Below are 21,848 nucleotides of genomic sequence, written 5' to 3' on the forward strand. Positions count from 1 at the left end.
ACCTTCTGTACGCGATACTACTTGCATTTGTTTATGTGCAAATTGCTATCCCATGACTTTCGGAACATCAGTGTAAGTACTGAAATTAGCTCGCTAATTGCGGAAGAGTCGTCAAATCAAAAGGGTCTCAATAGGCGAGGAGCCTCAGAATTTTTATTTATTACATCCTATGTACGAACCAACTTGGATATTTACAAGATGTTAAGTAACACCGATCGCAAACTGTGATTGACTTCACATTTTGGATGAACGCTAATTACTGGTGTCATTATGACACCATTATGGAGAAGAGCGAAGTAACTTAAGGCCGGTAAGTCTAACCCATTACTAACACGTTATTTCTAGGACAGCCAGCTGAGATCCCAAGACCTCTAGATCTATTTTTGATAAAGCTACCCGTAAAAAATTCACGAAATAAATTTTATGACCTAGTTACGAGGTTTCGATGGAACTTGTTTGAAACTGTTTGGCCAGGTGAATAATCCGGTATTACTCTAGAGAACGGATATTTACTGTCAGAACATGTGAATTAATCAGAGGTCAAATGGCTATATATAACCCGCAACGCAAAGCATTCTTGTTTCAAGTATTAAAAACGAGGCAATTTTGCCGTGTTCTTAGTTTCTTGCACATATTAACTTTGCTACCGAAAAATTGTCTTAATGCAATCTTCTCTCAACCTTTTATTTAATGTTAACACTAAGGAGGAGGTACCACATCCTGTCTGTCCATTATTCATTTAATTCTTTGTTTTTGAAACTTCACGAGGTTGGCTCAGGAATTATGTTACGTTAGTGTATAGCGATTTTCTATCTAATAGTATCATTGTCATTAGTACGCAGAATCTTCTGTGCTCTCCCGTAGATCAGCGTTGTTCCACCAGAGGCCCTTTTGTAAGACGCGATTCAAGGAAGAAAACCAGTTCTGGTGTAGGTTTAGGGGAAGTACGTTATCCCAAACACCGTGTCACTAACTTGCTAGAAACATCTCATTCCGTTGCCGACACTGCTAAAGCTCCGAGGTGTTTTATCTGTGATGTAGGTCGCGTCCCAAAGGTTTTCCCTGGCTGTGATGAACACGTCTCACTCCCTAGGTATCCCTCCGCAGCCCCAGCGAAGTTGAAGTGGGAAGTGGCTAAAAGTAGCTCCATCCGTATCAGCTGAGGGACAGAAGCACATACGTTGTTAACTCTTTCGAATCGATTTTCAAAATAGGGAAGTTAAACATTGCATCTGACCGTGAGCCGTTTTTGCCAATTTTAAGATGAGAACACAGCAATACGGGTCTGCTGCTAGGTGGACAGTGTATTAGTAACTCTCGAACCTTCACTTCGAGTCGTTCAGCTACTCAGTTTATAATTTTTGATGTTCACTTTCAATATATTTTTACCAGGTAAAATGGCTCTCTGCACGTGTCAATTACTCTCCGTGATCTGTGGCTATATTCGGCCCGAATGTTGTTAGTGTGTAGGTTTTCCTAACAGCTTTACAACTTTCACCGGTAAACTATTGGATATAGAGATAGGGTACTACACAACTTTGTAACGTAAGGTAACCGGGAGACTTTTGGGAGGCGTCTAGAGCACGTGGAGAAGTCTCAGCAGCTCCTTAAGTCCAGTTTCCTTATAAAGAAATAGAATCGAATGAAATTAGAATCTCGTTTCCAGTCACAGATTTGTATTGCTTAAATAATGACGAGTTGGCACGGTCCTATGATTCAGTTTCATTCAAGTCAAATTATCAATGAATGAAAAATCAATTTTCCCGAGCCAGGTGGAACTGATAACTTTCCTGAGTAGAGGACCCTCGAATAGTGAAGCAGAGCCACTTCCATGATTCGCTATCATTTAATTCGGGAAATACACAAGATGGCGAAAATCGGCCGTTACTTTCAGCTTCAAGACATAGCAACGTCGGCGCGTAGCAACACTGATCCTGCCCACACTCTGAGGATAGGTGCCAACACAAGGTCACCAACCTCGGCACCGGAAGAACGAGCTGCCCTTAGGCAGAAAGCTGTGGTAACTGTTCGCATTGCCATCTCCAGTCGAGTTGCCTACAGGCACTCTGGTATTCTGCGTCTGACATTACAAAACTACCGAGAGATGCGCTCTCAGCGCTATTTCGTTGCAGTTCTTAGTTGGCTTCACTTAATGACTGATTTTAGTGCGTTACCGGTAGTTGCCATTATGCGCATTCCCAAGATTCGCCTGTTTTTCTGGATATCAGTTTCTCTAGGAGTGGAGGAGTTATTGTTTCTCGTTTGATTCTGTATCTGTTTCATGTGCCTTCGGCTTGACCTAAAGCAAGCTGGCGGCTCACATAGTCCAGAATTGCGGTCTGGCTAAATCCCTTTGTATCAAGACTGCCTCGCATTTAAGGATTTTTATGAAAATTTAATTACAGTCCTGTATGTTGCTAACCCGTAGTCTTCTCCCCGTTTCCATTATTAACCAAGTCATTTATCTCAGCCAAATAATTCCCTGCTGTAGGTAGTCAGTCTCGTGTGTCCATGGGCCAGGCAACAGAAGATTAGCAGGAGAGATCGTTTTCATCTACTGGTATGGAAAACGGTGACAGGTAGATCCTTTAAGTTACATGCTTCCCAACGTCTACAGACTTAACATACAATCAACGAAGAGTATGATTTCAGAAATGTGTACCGCTACCTGGTCACTGCGGTTTTTCTGTGTACAAATGGATGTTTTAGTGACAATGTTAGACTTAATCATTATGGAGCATGACTGGAATACTGAATGTTTTATTTTGGCACAGTTCTAGTTGACATGTTTTAACAAGCTTCATTTGGACTGCAGATGTGTCAGACCAGTAACTGTACTGTGACGGTGCCTGTGATGAGCCCTTGCTTTATTCGTGAGAAAGACGTTGAAACCCAGTGGCAGCATAGCCTGCACCTGTCGTAAAGCACCTATGGGACCACAGAGCCCTGCGCTATAGTCTGAACCAAACATTTCTCCAGCACACACAGAAGGTTCCAGAATAAACACGTGAAACTTGGGCACCGCCTGTAGTCGTAAGCTATCACATGCTGCCAAAACTTTGGAAACGAAAGCTCAATTACAGTATAAATTCATTGTGGATGAAATTCATATTTTAAGGACGTTGTGACTGCAGTAAATAAAGTAACTGACGAGAAAGAAAACCAAACCAGTAACCTTAGATGGAACTGTGTTTTTGTTTAATGTGTCAAAGACTTAAGTGGCGTGCATTCACCACAGCACAACTTGATGGGGTTGTAACACTGAACAGTTTACCGCGGAACGTACCGCGTGATAATTGAAGAGCGCTACTCACGAAGGTCCAGTGGGCTGTAATTGTCTTATGGCATCGACATATAGGTATGGTAATGCGTTAACGCGAAACCGATTTACGCCGTAAAAAAAATTCTAGTTTCAGGTGCTAGGTGCATATCAGGGGATTTACGTTGACTGTATTGCACCCGCCTTGTAATTTGACAAGCCATAATGTAAACAGACAGTATGATTGCTTGTGCAACTTAGGTGAATTGCAACGATTACAGTGCTATACAGAGAGGATCGTCGACTGACAGATCGGAAGAGGGGCCCGATGTCGTTAAATGATTGTGTGATACGTGGAAGAGGAACACGTGCAGTCCCGATGTTTCTGCGACTGACCTCGCAGCACGTGCCCTGTGTGGTGCTAGTGCTCGTGCAATGTCACGACAATAATTCATACCATCGTCAACTGTACGGAAAGTTTTGCGGTTTGAATAACACTGGCACCCGTGCAACATGCAGACGGTGCAGCAACTGAAAGCTCACGGTCCTCAACAAACGTTCTGAATTTGCTCTTCGGTTTCTGGCACGGATCGACGTTTATGACATATAGCCGGGCAATATTCTATGGAGTGGAGGCACATTTTACACTGCAGGGTTACGTGAATACACGTAACTGCCGAATTAGGGGTCTTGCTAAACCGCGTGTTGTCCACTAACAGCCACTGCACTCGCCGTATGTGTGTGTGGATTTACAACCATCTTTACACTCGGTCCTTTCTTCTTTGAACAGAATACATCCAGAGGGCCTGTCAGATGTACCGTGACGTCTGTAAGTTATCTAGACGACCTTTTTTAGCATGTTAGTCAAACTTGTGGAAATCACTTTTCATGCAAGATGGGGCAACACCTCATATCGCTCGCCGATTGAAGCTCAATGCAACCATACACGAACGTGTTATCGCCGGAGTTTTCCCAAACGCATAGCTGTAAGATCACCTTGTCTGAATCCATGTCTGTTTTGACTCTGAAGATATCTAAGAGAACGCGCTTACTAGGGACACGTCACGTCTTTACCTGATCTTAAGGTCAGTATACAGGAACAGGTCTCAGATTCGACCGGAATTGCTGGGAGCAACTGGTGATCACGTCATGCAGCATCTCGTCGACGTCTCCGGTGCTCAAACTAAACAAATCGTGTAAGCAGCGGCTAGTAATAAAAAAACATTATGCCTTTCTCACTTGTTTGATCTTTTCTGCTCACGTCTTGTCCCTAATCTATTACATATGGATTCTGTACGTCTGTTATTCTCAGCACCAGATTTGCAACTGGTGGCCAAAACTGGAACTCATTTTTTTGCAGCTTAAATCGGATCCACGTTCACGCATTTGAGTATCTGCCAAGTTTCGCTGCCATACGATAACGACCATCCAGACTGGGCGTCCGTGAGTAGAAGCAGTAATTACAATCACTTGGTTGTATGGCAATTTGTCTTACAAGGGGACTCTCCATACTGTAAATCACGGATTTTGATGCGCTTCAAATATGCTGTAGAGGCACTTACCCTGAGTATCTGACTATCTGGATTTTAGCGACGGGCCTAGGTTTTTGAGAAAATCGATTTTTAATTTCATTGAGTGTTTTGTGTACCTGTAACATAAGGCGAATTCGGAGGAAGTCAGTCGTAAAGGTTCACGGCTACCGCGCTGGAGGTACCGTGTTCAAATCCTGCTCGTGTATTTTTCTTTTTTTTTCAAAATCGACCGCAGTTTTCAATTTTATTTCAAAGAATATCAACAAACAGTGTAAGGTGTGCGAAATTATAATGATATATTCAGTAATAAATTTTTTCTGTCATACAATATTACAAAATCTTATTTTTCATAGTCCACATTGCTTAATGTCCCAGAACAATATTGTGGGTGATACTTATCATAGAAACAACCGAAGCACAAATTTTCGCAGCACCACGCGCATTTTGTGAAATAAACAGTCTTTCAGGTGTACGGTTTCATCATGAGCGATACCGGGAAACAATTCTTTAGCATTCGGAAAGATTTCTCTTTCAACCGCTAATTTCGATGCGAACAATACGTATGTAATCATGCTTTCAAAATTAGGTGCCCTGAATTGATGCAGGATTAGTGAATGTAATTTTAACTAATCTTCCCTAGAAGCGATCTCCCTATTGTCTTCCATCAAGTCGGGACCATTCTGAACAATTTTCGTGAAAATTTTCGCCCGTCGGTAAAAACAAAAATCGGAGGGCTGGCAAAGAGTGCACTTTGGTGGGACCACTTTTAGGGTGCAGGTGTGCGCCTTCCTTTCATCAGTGAATATAGTATAAAGTTTAATCAGTTTGCCCTCCCCACGAATCGATAATTTACAAAAAAAATTTCTGACCCACGTGCGGAAGAATTACGGAACGCTAAAATTCTTCGTACACCAGTTTCGTGAACTTCCCGCATTTCGTGCAGGACACGACTACATTTCTGTATTTCCCAGTTAATTCGTCTACTCGTTTTTCAACGTTAGGATCAAAATTTCCTGACGGCCTTGAATACATAAAAAACACATGGGAGCAGGATTCGAACACGGTACCTCCAGCGCGGTAGCCGTGCATCTTAACCACTGCGCTACGCTGACTAGCTCGGGTTGCATGTAATGTTACGGGTGTAGAAGGCGCGCAAGGAAATTCAAAATCAATTTTCTTAAAAACCAAGGCCCGTCGCTAAAAAACCGGATAGCCTGGTACTCAGGGTAAGTGCCTCTACAACATATTTGAAGCGCATCAAAATCCGTGATTTACAGTATGGAGGGTCCCCTTGTTAGATTTCACAGGGCAGAATCTGCGTGCACGTTACGCACAGCACTGTCATAATGGAAACTGTTGCTCCTCCAGTTTAACTGTAGCCAGACCTCTTAGAGTACCTGCTAGAACATGTAGTGTGACAATGAGTAAAAGCGGACGGGGGCGGTACCTTCCAGCGACTGGTCGTAGCCCTTGGTGAAGAAGAGCATGGCCTTGGCGGCGCGCTCGGGCGTCTTGAGCAGGCCCTGGCGGTCCGGGTTCTCGCCCAGGGACGACAGCAGCAAGCGGTAGGCCCGCGTCATCTCGGGCAGCAGCGCCTCGCGCGTCGGCGGCCGGTGGTCCAGCTCCAGGTCGTGGTGGAATGTGCAGTGCTCGTGACCTGTCGGGCCAACACATTTATGTAGCTCGTGCAGTGCTTCGTGGCAAACAATAAGACGTTCACCAACGAATTGAAAACATGGTCTTCAAATATTAAAAAAAATGGTAATTATGACTCACTGGTCCACTCGATGCAAAACGCACTCTTAGCACCAAAGAAATTAGTGTTACTGTTGTAAACACTTGTAAAATGCTAAATATATTCAAATTTTGATCCTTTCAAGTACATTATAAATATATTGACCTGTGGTCATAGGGGAAAATGGAAAAGTAAATTCTACAGCATATCTAAAAAGGAATTCTGAAGAAAATTAGCTAGATTCAGCATCATGAAAAGGTACTTCCTGCTGAACACTTTACTGGACTGCTAGATTTGTTGTTGTAGGTTTGAATAAAATGCACGTATAACGGAGATGCTTCTGGAAATAAAATGAGAATCCTTGGAACGAAGGCGACGAACTTTCAGAGGAACACTATCAACAAAATTTGGGGAACAGGGATTTGAAGCTGACTGCGGAACGATTCTACTGCCACCACCATGTATTTCGCATAAGGACCACAAAGATACGATTTGAATAATTAACACTCATATGGAGGCATATAGCCAGTCGTCTCTCCCTTGTCCTATTTGCTGCGAGTGGAACAGAAAAGGAAATTAGTACTACTACTACTACTACTACTACTACTACTACTACTACTACTACGCATCGTACAGTAACTTGCGGAGTATGTATGTAGATGCAGATGCAGATGAAGTAAATTAAAGAGGGACGCCAGGCCTTGGAAGAAGACTAATGGAATTACTGAGAGATTACAGAGGAAGAAGATAGGAGAGAAAGGGAAACGAAGGTAGGGATAACTAGCGAAAGTAGTTTACGAACCAGATGCCATCAGCTGCTGATATTCAGAACATACGCTTATTCTGGGTTAAAAGGTCTTATCTGTTTCACTTAACGCCGAACATGACGAAACCTCGCCATGATGGCCTAGTTTCTTTTTTGACAGATCTCTCACTGTCAGTATCATACTACAGAACGTTCTATTTATACGGTAATACTTCAATTTGATTAGAGCCTATGTATGAATACATGTTACAACTGTATGGGTCCAAACCAAGAGCTGTCAAGCAGGAAACGTCGAAAATGCTGGAGAACATGTTTATGCTGTCTGGAATTTATTTCACGTTACTAGTCGTTAGAGGCATTTAAGTGGTTCGTTGAATTAGACCATTTTGTTACTCAGTTCTACGAATCTGAGATAACTGCCAACAGAAAAGAAGCAAGTAGGGTTTTCATTTAACGTCTCTTTGGCGTATGACGCAGGAAACTTATTAGCTCGGTTGTAGAAGAATGGGCTGGAAGCGGCACGCACCCATTTAAGAAAGCATCTCTTCATTCGACTAAAATGAAAACTAAAAATAGATTTCTATTCGGAGTGCGCGTTGCGAATTCCTGCAAAAGCAAACAATTTAATTCAGTGTCTTAACCATTGCACCATTTCTTGGGCTTGCCAGATCTGTGTACTCCAGTGATTAGGTATTTCAATATTTTTGTAATGGATGGCGACAACATGCAAATTTTTTTTGTACCGGAAGTATCTTAATATGTATAAAAAAGGAATCTAGTCTGAGAAGCAGTTAGTCAAGAAAGTGAATTTTAGATACTTTGTGGTCATAACCGTTGGTGTGAAGTTTCATTGAAGACTTAATTACGGTAGATGTCTCAGTTCTTCAGTGACGCACCGGATAAACGTCTGAAACAGTGCAAGTCCTACTTCCAGGAAACAAGCCGTCCCTTGGAGGTGGAAGTTTAACGCGTCATGACTTTTCTGTTTTGCGACAGTAACGAGACAGGAATTCTTGCAGACTGCTTTTGCTGTTTGTGAACTGTACAATCAGTCGTTCTTTGTTTTCTCTAGAGGTGCTATCGATGTTTCAGGCGAATGAATTTTGCGGTTCTGGCTGACCACTTCAACTGATGAAACAAAGTATTCTACTCTTCAGAAGCGACAGATGCTGCTATTTAGGGTGCGACGATGCCTCGAGGCAACATTAACGTGTGGCTCAACTTTTGTTTTTTACCTACCAGTGTCAAATTATTTAAATTTTGGCTTAAATTCGCGTAATACCTAAGCACCGAGAAGAAATTTTACTGGCACTTAAATATTTGCGGTAAATACTGCATCGGTTCCAAAGCGGTGAAAGTTCCACACGAGCGTTTGCTTCTATTTCAATGAACCTTTGCTGTGCTCCGCAGTTTTGTTGACAACCCCGTAACAATTATTCTGACAGTTACGTGCGAATATCAGTGAATAAATGCAGATGTTCGTTCGTATTCGTCGCTATGTGTAGCCCCTACACGGCTTCGAAACGGTGATCATCTTTGGTAGCTGCTCCTACACTGCCTAGGCGTGTAGGAACACTGAATGGCCTTTTGACGACAGGGCCATTGGAGCAGCATTCCGTGATAGACGTGATGTCATTAACGCGAGACGCGAGTCTCCCTATGTTGTGAAGAGAGCCCGATCCGTCTGACCAATCAGGCACGCGGGCGCACAGACACACAGTCGTACACTCAGCAGCTACAGGAAGCATTCCGGCTGAGTTACGTGTTCGCTGTCTCAAACATGTGAAGAAAACAAAACGACGTTCTTATAGCCGAAAGTCCGGTTTGTGTCAATTGCATTCAGCGCCTGATAAAAGCTGACGAGTAAACGTCATTTACAACTGAAATGATTTGTTAATGTAGCTTGACACCCGTCTCTTTTGAAACTGGCAGTGTAAACGCTGCGATAATTTCAGAACAAGCATAGTACACGAAAAATCATTGTACTGAATCGAACAGCAATTTAAATAACGCAATGAGTAAGCTGTGTCCTCAGGATGTCAGCAATGATAAAGAGACGAAAACGGTACTGGGATAGCAGTTTTACAGAAACATCAGTATGACAGTAAGATTTTTATTAATGGTGTCGAGTACTTAAACTGGAAACGTGTTAAACCACAAACACAGGAAGACCATTTGTTAGAATGTTTCTATCAGTGGACTATTCCAAATGATACAGAGAAGATTACAGTGTTTTCATAAGCTTTCACAGGTACCTTCACAACATTGCAAAAACTTTAATCAAATATTACTCGTGAGGCAAAGGTAACAAGGTAAACGCAGTTAGCTTTTGTTTCTTCTAAGCGTATGTAAGTGCATATACGTAAATAATGCACTGGAAGTGTTTGGACATATTCGTTGTAAGAGAAAGAGAGAGTATTGTTTACGCACAGCGTAGTTCCTCTTTGAATAGAAGCAATTTTACCTCTTCATGCTGTAGACATTAGAACCTAGAATGTATGTATATTTTTCCTAGGTGACAAACTTACCTACATCTCTTACCTATGGATATTGAGGCATTTTAACAAAATGCAGAAATTGGATGCCAACAAAACTATCTTACAGAGTGAAAATATGTCCGCTACTGTCAAAGAATTACATACAATGGCATAAGAAATATTTTGTTGGTTATCAAGATTTGAAAACAAAGACGAAATAAGGAATGCGCAACATATAGTATGAAATTGTGTTTGCGGCTACAAACTATAGGAAGCAATAATCAGATTATCATTCTTTAGTGAGGCCGACAAAGGTAGATTCCTCGCCTATGGTGCCAAGATACTCAGAGCCGGCAGTAGAAAACCATTTCCAGAAAATTAACTGAAGAAGATGCCAAAGGAAAATTAGTTCAATATTCGGCCCAAATAAAGCACAAAAAGCTTTGCCCCGATTGTAGAAACGTTTGAAGCAGTAATTAGAAAATTAAGTCCAACATGGTTTTGTTCAACTATTTCTCCTGCTATAGGGTAACATTTTTATTTGTTCGTAGGAAGATGACCTAGTATTAACAGTGGCAATAAATGGTGATCTACACTGTGCTTGTCTTTCATGTTTATTTTGTAAATACACCGAGAGAAAAAGAATCGTAATATTAAAAAATAGAGCAATGAAATTTTGGGAATACGTTTGTCTAAATAACATAGTTAAGTGATTAATACTGCAAGATCACAGGTTGATGTAATCGTGAAATAAGCCATAGCAAATGTGAAATGCTGATGCATTAAGAACTAGTGTAACAGCGAGAATGTTGAATGCAAACATGGAAACGTACATGCTTCGTACAGGTACCGCATGTCAGCTTGTGGGATAGATTATCATTCGCTTGCTCGGTCAATATAGGGACGATTACTGCTGCTTGTGGATGACGCTGGAGTTGTCCGATGGTCTTAAGTATGTGCTCGAGTGAAGACAGATCTGGTGATCTAGCGGGCCGAGGCAACATGTCGAGATACTGCAGAGTATGTAGGGTTACAATAGTGGTGGGTGGGCGAGCGTTATTCTGTTTGAAAAAACCCCTGGAACCATGTTCATGAATGGGAGGACAACAGTTCGAATCATCGGACTGACGTGCAAATTTGCTGTCAGCGTGCGTGGAATAACCGCGGGAATGCTCCTGCCGTGATACTAAATAGCGCTCCAGACCTAACTCCAGGTATAGGTCCAATGAGTCAAGCATACAGACAGGTCGTTTCCAGGTCCTCAAACTGGCCTCATCCTAACCAACACTCGCCCATCATTGGCCTCGAGGCAGAACCAGCTTTAATCAGGAAACGCAAGATAGCTGCATCCTGCCCTCCAACGAGCTCTCGTTTGACGCTACCGAAGTCTCAGATGGTGGTGGTTTGGCGTCTGTGGAATGCACGGTACGGAGCGTCTGGCTCAGAACTGTCCTTGAAGTAAGCGATTTGTAACAGTTCGTTGAGTCACTGTTGCGCACTCTGCTGGTCAAACTGCTCCTGCAGATGCTGTATGAAGCGCCAGAGACATACGCCGAAGACGATGGTCTTCCCTCCCTGTATTGCCACGTGGCCATCCCGAGCCCGGTCTTCATGCGACCGTAACATCGTCACGACGACGGCTGACACCTGCCATGTACAGTGGCTACAGTCCTGTCAAGTCTCTCTGAAATATCGCAGAAGGAACATACAGCTTCTCGTAGCCATATTACACGACCTCGTCCAAAATCAGCGAAGTGCTGATAGTGGCCTCTTTGTCACCTTAAAAGCAATTTTGACTAACGTCGACTCACCATGGCCAATCTCGAAGCTAGCTAACGCTCACCGTTACAGCGTGTATTTAAAGCAAATCTAATTTGTACTGCTAGTATCATTCTTATGAAACTGATGCGAAATCTTCATAGATAGCATTTGGATCTAGAAATACGCCTACCAACTTTTGTTTTTATCGCACAACTCCTTGGCGTTGAGATTTTTGTTTCCTGGGTATTTCTGAATGTGTAGTACATGCGTAAGAATTTTAGAACTGCTGTTAAATGATCTATTTTGTTCTGCTTGTAAGAGCTGGAGAAATGCATGAGGCGAACATTCTTCTCGGATGTAGCTGAGCAAGTGAGGCACCTGAATCCAGTATTTTGCTTTACATCTCTGGCAGCAAGGGGTTTGCAGGATAAAGAAAAATTAGAGTAGGTAGTTATGAAAATACGTAATTTATTGAAAAACTGTTATATTAACATGCGCACGATCCATCTTATTGCCAAGCTGAATATCCATCTGCGGTTGCATCTGTATCAGAGCGGCAAGCGTGTTTCAAAGTATGTGACTAAACAAAGCTGGTGTAGCGCAGTACACGTGGTTCCCTCGTGCCTGCGCCACGCAACAGGTCTTGACGTGCAGCCGTGGCCGGGGTCAATTGGCAGCGTCAATGCCGAGCACGAGCAAGGCGCGGCAAAACATGGAGCAGCGCATCTGCACCACAAACGCCACCCCCTCCCCCTTCCCGCGATAACTCTTGTGCCATCCTCTGGAGGCGCGCCGTCTCGGCTGTCACAATCGATTATCGACACGGCGCGGCGGCCCCGCTTCCCCCTCATACCCACAGCCACACATACCGATTGCCGAGTTTGCCTCAGCCATGAACGGCATTTAGTCGCACTACCACCCCCAGGCCCTATTTCAATCAACTTCTCTCTTAACCTGTCTCGTATCATCTGACAGTAATTGCGCTGAAGTTAATAATTTCAGTAATGTTGACTATTACCTGGCAGCCATTGACATCAAATATTATTCCCTATTAACCGTAAATGTCTCACTTTTTAGCAGTTGCTGTAACGCTAACAGAATTCAATGGAGATTTACGATACTCTAACATGCGAGCAATTGACGGTTGATGATATAGCTCATACGGTGTCTGACACTTTCACTTTTCATCTAGATACATTAACTGGGTGCTCGTATTTGGAGCTTACATCAATGAACTTAAAACTTGTTCTAGAACTGTTATTAGTATGCTTAACCATATGATCCTTTGAATCTCCACGAAAGATAGTATGCAGATATTTTCTCGTAAGTAAATCGATTACACTTATTTACGACTCTTGACAATTTCAGGCAAGCACAACTTTAAAAATTTCTTCTGCTCACGATAGACTAATTTGTAGGGAAAGACTGCAGCCGTGCTCATTCTGAATTTAGTATTATTTATAGCAGAGTTACTTAATAGCCGGAAAAATAGATTAAAACTTAATGTGCGTTGGTAACTTTTGTCATATTTGATTATTTAAAGTGCATTCATCTCTACCCTTGCAGAGGTGTCCCTAGTTAAATGCTACATAATTTTAGTCTGGTACAGTCTTTGCACCTGAAATTTTATCGAGTCAGATAATCTTGAAAGTACCAGAAAAGAAATAGACGTCGGAGCAGCACGTTCAGTACTGGCGCTGGGGAAGAATATCCCGTCGTATTGCATCAGGTTTCCTATTAAGTGCCCCCAACGTTTTGATTCGCATTTCTTATTTCTGTCAATTCATACTATACTGTACTTTTAGGCTGACGAAGTGTGTAACATTCTTCCAGCTCTGTGTTTCAGCTGCATTTAGTTACTTATGAATTTTAGCTGCTGTTTTTTCCTGTAGGACAGATCTAATTGTTTTCCGTGAGAGTATCTGTTAATGTCGAGAAGAAAGTGCAAGCCCCACGAGTGACTCCACTGCAAAACCAAATGGTCCCTAAGTACTTTTAAACTGGAAATTAAGCTCCCACACTCGCTAGCATCACTTACATGCGGTCCACATAATTTTTCAAAGGCATTTATTAGCTATGAGACTGACTAAAAACAATTTTGGCAATTTGTGTGAAACATTGTCCACGTTGCATACGTTTTATTTGAGGAGATATCCCACAGGATACGAATGGTGCTAAGTGTACTATCTACTCCCAAACTTCCAGACAAGATACGCAGATACTAGATTATCTAGGTGGTTCAAAACTACTTAGCTGCTCGTAGACGTTCGGAGCAGGACCTTTAATTTCTAGACGAGATGCCGAAGACTTTCCATGTAAGAGGTATTTTCCATCTGCTTCTCCTATTTCTATAGTAACCGCAAAAAACCCAAAAATAATTTTTATTTCCAATACAGTATTAGGCAAACTGACCACACTGGGACGGGGATTATACACATAGTACAGCCGGAATGTAGCTTTCCTTGTGGGAAAGAAGGCTGGGGATTGAACGTCCACCGACGACGAGTTGATTAGAGACGGAGCACAAGCTCAGAATGATTAAGTGTAGGGAAACGACTGGGTCCATTTGGAAGGACTCATTTGCCTTGAGCATTTCAAAAACACCACGGCAAATATAGATCTGAACAGCAGACGGGGATACAAACTCCTGTCTTACCAACTGGGCTGGCTATCTCCTTACACCCATTAGTCGCGGCACTGCTGTCTGCCTAGTAAAACAACTGTTCTGAAGAAATTTATGAACGTATAGTGAACTTGGGTCCACGAAATAACGCTCTGCATCGAAAGTACACACTTACTTTAAGCTAAAGACGACAGAACAGGAAAAGATCAACGTTCCAATAGACAAATTCGTTGAACATAGAATGTAACTATCTATGAATAACGAAATCTGACAGACATTGACCCTACGATGAGATACTGCTGTCTCTGGCTCCGGCCAATCTCATTTGTGGGCCGTGTCGTATCACATGCGGTCCAGAGTCCTGTGATAGTATGTCTGCCTGTCTATGAAATGGTCTCTTACATCCAGGGCAAGACAGATGGTGCGGTAAAGATAAACGCCGTTCTCGCCCAGGAAGAGCAAAGGCAGCTCCACACGAAACAATTCTGCCTACGTTTGCATTTGAGAGTTAAGCAATTTCGGGATGCCACTTAAAGAAAAAACTGATTTCTTGTAACCTTTTCCCTTTGGTCAGGTGCTATCCTCAATGACATGGTTTTATTTACTGTAAAATGTAAGTTACATGGGAAAGAACTTAGCACACCACCACCACCACCGGGATTGCATTCCATCGCTTGTCCAGGGATTCTCGGAGTAAACACACAATACGTGCTCTTTCCAATCCTAATTTCGCTGAATTACTTTTTAGTCCCATCCTTATTTCTTATTTTAACTTTTGTGCAGAAACTTCAGTTTTGACTTTTCAAGTTTTTTAGGTTTTTTCATCTTAAGATCCAACTTTCTGCTGCTGTGGATAGTACAACGATTTATATAAATTTCTCTTCTGTTTCTATTCTCGTTCTTACCGTGCCACATATGTTGTTAAGTATTAATTTCCTCCTCCTCCTCCCCCTCCTTCTCCAAAAGTTTTTACATCATAGATACTGGAAGTGAGACACCTGTCCCATTATTGTATTACTGATGATTGTCTTGGTTCTTATGGGGGTACTTTCCGGAAAGACCCTTTTTAGTTTTCGATATCTTCAATTTAAAATTTAGGCTTGTATTGTTTAATCTACGTTTCACTATTTGAAATTTGCCTTCGTTGTCTTGTATTCTTACCTGGTCGTTGGTAAAAGGCATCGTATTTAGAAATTTGTCTTCAGTCTTAAAGGCTCAGGTATGTGCGTTTCATCCATTCCCCGGCAGATCGTCGATGTAGATGTTAACATCGTTGGTGATCTTTTATTACTTCCTACTTCATTTACGCTGTCTTTGCCAGTATCTGTTCTTTTTTTGGTGTTTATATAAACATTGTTTCTCAATGCACCCGATGGAAGTGCAGTGTATCACTTTCCTAGATTACTGAGCACAGCTTTTTCCTGTGGTTGCGGTTAAATGCTTTTTCATAGTCGATAAATTCTAGATTAATTTCCAGACAATCGTCTCTTTTGCATAATTTGGCACAGGAAGACTAGTACTTTTAGGGATAATTATAGTCCACAATGTCGAGGTAAGCTTTTGTTAAACTCTTACCGTAATTTCACGTTTGGCTGTCTCTGTGACTGGAGCAGGCATAATTTCCTTTCGAACAGGACACACACACACACACACACACACACACACACACACACACACACACACACACAAGTAAACAGTACTTTTTCCAACGGATTATTTGGTATTTATAAAGCCAATGCCAGAAATCTACACTGGTTTCTTCTGTTTCCTTACCGGGTCACAGGGCACATAGCTTCGACATGGCTTCGTATTCGAGGAAGAGAAGCTGAGGTTGTGACAGGAGCGACGTGCGGAAGCGGCGCAGGGATTGGAGCGAGGAGCCGACGGGATTGCTATCGACCGGCGGCAGGTATGGGGCCGAGGTTGCAGCTGGGATCCGCCGTTTATTGCTCGCGCCCACTGAGCGTGTGCTGCTGTAAATGCCCCTCTCCACTCTAAGCAGCGTCTCATTCACCCGGACCGTGTCACGTCGTGTTTAGGAGCCGGCGAAGTGAGGCTGTATTTTATTTGCCGATTGTGGGCATTACTTTCGCCCCTATCCCGTTTCCAGTGGGTTGCGATATCCCATTCGTTTGAACATTGTCCAGAAATGAGTGTCAAATAAGGCTTCGCAAATTAATATGTAAATCCAGGTAAGTCATTTCCGATACTTTCCAGATTTGATATTTTCCTGGCCGTCAAGCAGTGTTAACTATCACATTCTTCTGCAGAGTATTCATATTACTGAACTGCTCTCTTCATGTTGTGCCGCAACTGATCATAAATTTAAGCGCCATCTGTATAAAGTGTACATTTTGTTATATTACTTACACTTTGACTACAAGAGCAAGATTTTTTTCTGACCTCCACAGTGGTTTACAACTAAGGTAAGATGAGCGCTAGAAGATTAATATTTCAGAGGCAAAAAACTACCTTAAGGTATATTCTTTGCTGTCCTGACGGTGTATTTCATTCGTGTTACGCAGAACTGTCGCATTTATCCGAAGCGAATAGAAAAGTGCCGAAACAGTGCTGTATGCAATGTCCGTAGGTAAAGGGATACTCGTGATCCACTGAAACATGTCGACACTGTACAGTGTACATTTTAACAATTGCCGCACGTGCTATACTAGCAGCTTTCGTACAATGCGCCTACTACCGTCTGTGTCGACACATCTTGGGTGTAGTGGTTCTGACTGCATGTTGGCTTCAATAATTTCATGGAAATTCGACAAAGGTATGGAAAAAAAAAATCGAGCCCTCGCTATAACTCAGAGCCATGGGCTCTCTCTCTTCCCCTGTTTGTGAAGGCTACATGAATCCAGTCCTGCACTTACTTCAAACCCCGCGGCAGCCTCTGAATAACACATTGATTTCAGAGCGTATTTTGTCATCTTAGAAAGTATCTCAATGCAGGCACATTGTACGAAAGCTGCTAGTATAGCACGTGCGGCAAGTGTTAAAATGTACACTGTACAGTGTCGACATGTTTCAGTGGATCACGAGTATCCCTTTACCTGCTCTTCCGAATGGGAGCCCAGAGTCTTCTCAATGTGTCACCACGCTCGGTCACTAAATCGAAAGACTAACTCGTTTCTGCGCCTTCTGTGGATTTAATATTAATCTGCACATGACACTACACTTGTGTGCAGATCTTTGAAACATTTTCTTTCTCCTTTTTCGTCAACAGGCGACAAGTAGGAAAACATTGAAGATAATCACAACTACGTTTCCGTTACAGAGATTATCGTATTGCACTTGGGGTATGAAGGCTCCAGCAAATCTCCCTTGTTCCGGAGACACCGTGCAGTGAAGTTGCACAGTGAGCGGCAGCGGCGCGACCGCCGGGGTCGGAACAGACGTCAGCTGCCCGCGGGGTTCAGGGTCGCCTTATCTGCCTATGGTGGCCGCAGGACGGGCCCACTCCTGCTGCGTTTCATACATACTCTCAGCAGACTGTGCTCACCTAAGTCTACATAGTTTTGAGTTCCAGCTTCGTACAGTACGAATTTATGAAGGTCTATACATTACGCTGCGTAATACAAAATGTTCATGTCAGAAAATACAATCTTCGATTCTATAGACTTCGTGTATCCTACCTAATCACTTCTTTATTTACTGTCTTCAATAATAAAACACCCTGCTCCGAAATTTTGAATTTAAATGTGTCGTGATAGTTTCTTATACCAACAAGTTCTGAACAGATACCATCAAAACACGCCATCGTTTTGGTGTGTGTTACGATATTCGGCTACAGAGGCAGATGTTCGTCAGCACGTACGTAGGAAGTGTATTGAAATCATGAAAGTTTACGACTGATTATGTAAGTGCGGGGAAACAGCTTTAACGCTTTTTAGGCTCGCAAGTAGCTTGGAAATATGATTTCTCAGGGCTTCTAGACGCGACTGATTTATGATGTGCCTTCGAGTATTCAAGGAGGGTCATTCTATTAGCTACTCTGACGAAAACCTGAAAAAATACGATAAATCAAATTTATCTTGAGAGCACAAGGTGACACGAACAGAATTTCAAGGTTTCATGCAATATACGAACAAGATATGACGAACTTAACATAATACCAGACAATTTAGTCTGCAGAGATACCAGTATGGTAAAATTGGGGAACAGAAAAATAGCTTTGCGACCATATCTTCTTTCTGCAGACGCTACTGTATAAACGATACTGTATATTATCTCATCCTACGAAAAGCAAAAAGGCATGACATTGAAGATTTGCTTATTCTACTTATTACTTTGTTTACCAAATCGAGGATAGGGGTATCACCAACTTACCGACCTTGTTAAAGAACGGAGACGTACACAGGTGGGACTAAGTTCAACAAGGGGCGGTTGCGGTGATGATTTATGGCTGAGGGCGCTAAACAGCCATGTCATCAGCGCCCTGGTAGAAATGGTATACCGACGAACGTCGTGAAAATCTATGGAAGGATATCAATTAATTACGGCGTGAACGGAGGAATTTAAGCATTCATTCTTTCTCCGCTCTAAGTAAGTAGACAGAACTGAACAAACGCTAACATGTGGTACCATACACAAAGACATTCTGCCATTTACTATCGTGTTTTGCAGAGTCCAGATGTAGGATGGTAGTCTTACACATAGAAATGGAATGAACGTCTGAACTATGTTTATGCAAAGTAGGAACGCGAAGGGGAATATTAGATAAGGATCTCTGCAAAACGCAGAAGCCCATCAGGCCAATCAACAAACAGCCCACTGTTTCGTTCTGTGGATCCTAGATTAACTTTGCTTGAACCTCAAAAAAAGCGGGGAATGAAAATTTGTCATCCAAGGAATACTGCGGCCCTTAGAAGGGCAATATGGCTTCAGGGTCCCAGGTATCATAATACTCTGAATGTGGTGTAAGCTACTTGAGGCAGTCGAACTGTCTGCACCCTATACCGAAATCAACGACAACGGAGCCAATGTAATTTACGTAAGAGATATCACATCTGACAGTTGCTTTGCTGACCGAGGTAGTGGTGAATATTAGAGTTCAGAATTTTATACAGAATTAATGCACGAAGTTCACCGAGAACACACTGTGGTAATACCGTAGCGAAAGCTTTGCCCCTGTACCGTGTATCACGTTCCCCGCAGTGACCCGAAATTACGCCAAGATGGTTCCCACAACACGTTCGCGTCAAATTACTACCCCCATTTCTGTCCAATCCGAGCTAGCTTTCCATGTTCTTCGATGAAGTCATGTGATACGCCACATTTTATTTTCTAAAGCAGTGCAGCAGAACGTCAGTGAATAATTCGCTAAGTGGCCGGGTGAGAGTGCTGCTTATTTAAATTCCTCGCGGGAGCGACGCAGCCACTTCGGCGCGGCCCTCCGCCATTAAACCAGTGACGGAGCTGCGGGCGAGAATGCGGGGGAGGACGGGCCGTTTGAAAAACAATGGCTGCTGAATTAAAGATGCCGTCGCCTCCATCTTCGCCGTGTCCGGACACCGGCCGCTATCTGTGCGGTTCGCCGCCCTTCAGCGTGCGAGATGCGCTCCTGGGGCACCTGCTGCTCCAACCTTCTCAGAGTTCAAAGTTTATTCATTACCATAGCGAAAAGGCAATCGAGGCCCAGTGACTGATCGAGAACCCAAGTAAATATAAAAAAAAGGAAAAATCAGCTTAAGCACTAAGCCATATATTGGCATTTGGTCTTAGAAACTACAAAAGAGTAAGTATTGAGAGTGTGTATACTTGTTCGCACGAATTCCTTACATTTCCAATATCTCCATCATCGATCTGCGCTGCTATCTTGATATCTTTACGATTTGTCTTTCCATCGATTTCCTCACAACATACAGCCTCTTGTACCAGAGATATCCAACACTAAAATGTCCAAAACCCAACAAGAATGAGTTCATAGTAAACATAGTAACACATACCACTGTATCTTCGTTGATAGTGTGTCCAATCTGCTTCATTTATCAATTTCGTGTTTCTTTTCAGTTAATTTCACTTCCGAGCCGTGACGCTCTAATAGATTTTAGCTTAAAAAGACACTTACTGAAAATTTGTTTCTTGGTGACTGTTTCATGTGTGATTTACTCGGGAAAGAAACTAATGCGTATTTCCTACTCTGTGTTTTCGTTTTTCCAGTCACGGGAATCTTTTCTTTCGAAATCTTTTTCCTCGTTTTGACTTTGATACTACGATGTTTCAGTTGTGTCTCTATGGAGAGTTTTAAGAATGGAATTCTTACATAACAAATCAAATATTACAATTCTTTATGAGATCCTTATGACATCCTACCGAGAGAAGCAATCAGTTTAGACACTGATGGTGATGCTTCGTACGTTAATCTTATTTGAACATTATTCTGAGCCTCACGCGCTCTGATGATGACCCAGTTGCTTCCTACTGTATCTCCTCCTAAGTATAGGATTCCTTGGTACACAGTTAGATATGATAGTTTCGGAGTCCCAGAATAGTTACACACACACACACACACACACACACACACACACACACACACACACACACACACACACACGATTAAACTCGCTACAGCGAACTCAGCCACAGAGTAAAACTTCCCGACATGTTAACGCTTTGTGCTGGAACGCAACATTCCGACCCTTGCCTCCTGCGGTGAATAGGCCTACTCTTACCAACTGAGTCATCTATGTTGGATTTACGACCCCATGACGAGTTTGTCAGTGCTACATTTCACTTCATTACACGTAGTTCAGTAACTTGTTTACGCCTGCTACCTTTGAGACCCTCCGGCTGTAAATAAGATTTTTCTTGTCTCAGTTTTTCGAAACTAAAATGAAAAATTTCTTGAGTGGAATAATCACCTTCATGAAACACCGTGCAACATTAAAATACAGAGCACCAGATTGGTATTTTAAGCCATACCTTTGACTTCCTTTGACATCCTCTTACCACTATTCGAATAAGTTGCACTAAGGCTCAAAAGTGATCTATGTTGTCATAGATAAGTTGTCTGCAAAACCCAAAGATCAAACATCAAAGTTACAGATTTAATTTGCCAACGTTTCGGACAAATTTCTAAGAACACAGTTCTACGCGTGTTTCAGTAGCTATGTTGTAAGTATGCGTAAACGGGAGCGAGTTCTTTTGGAGCAATATGGATATAAACCTTTACCATCTAAATAGGCGTTTAGATTTTTTGGGTCGATAATGAGGGAGCGCTATCGTTTAAGGCAACCGATATGCAGTTAGATGGTTATTAGGAGAGGTCTCACTCGTTCAAGCACTGCTTTGGCTCTTCATCCAAACGGATCTAGTTTTATTTGCCAGTAGCACTGCCTCCACGATCGCGTCATGAAGCGTTTACGGCCACCTCATTACTGAAACATGCTGGTGCAAAATAGGTGTTAGTTTTGTCTAAGACATGATAAATGGTGATATACTCTCGTTACCATATTTCTGCCGTAGCAGACAACCTGAAACTTAATGAGGAATGTATTCCAATCTGTTTTCTTCCGCAGCATTGAGTGTTTAGAGCCGTAACTGATGACTTGCTGAAAAACATTTTTAGCTGTATGAATCTTATTGGAATATGTAGTACGAAGTTTCGAAAGTATTGCAGACATCTTTTAAGAGACTGTCCTTTAGATAATCCAGTAAGCAACATTCGAAACGGTTGAGATTGTGGCAGTA

The 21,848-nt window shown here is 42.4% G+C and overlaps 1 protein-coding gene across 1 annotated transcript in view; it reads right to left on the minus strand.

Annotated features, from left to right (window-relative positions):
* Positions 1 to 21,848, minus strand: part of LOC124794876 (GTP cyclohydrolase 1-like) — a 92,719-nt gene that overhangs the window by 51,670 nt on the left and 19,201 nt on the right. The window contains exon 2 of the mRNA XM_047258558.1: positions 6,239 to 6,448. Within this exon, the coding sequence (XP_047114514.1) occupies positions 6,239 to 6,448 (210 nt within the window). The remainder of the gene's footprint in view (positions 1 to 6,238; positions 6,449 to 21,848) is intronic.

This window comes from Schistocerca piceifrons, chromosome 4, assembly GCF_021461385.2.
Source record: "Schistocerca piceifrons isolate TAMUIC-IGC-003096 chromosome 4, iqSchPice1.1, whole genome shotgun sequence".
Taxonomy (NCBI): domain Eukaryota; kingdom Metazoa; phylum Arthropoda; class Insecta; order Orthoptera; family Acrididae; genus Schistocerca; species Schistocerca piceifrons.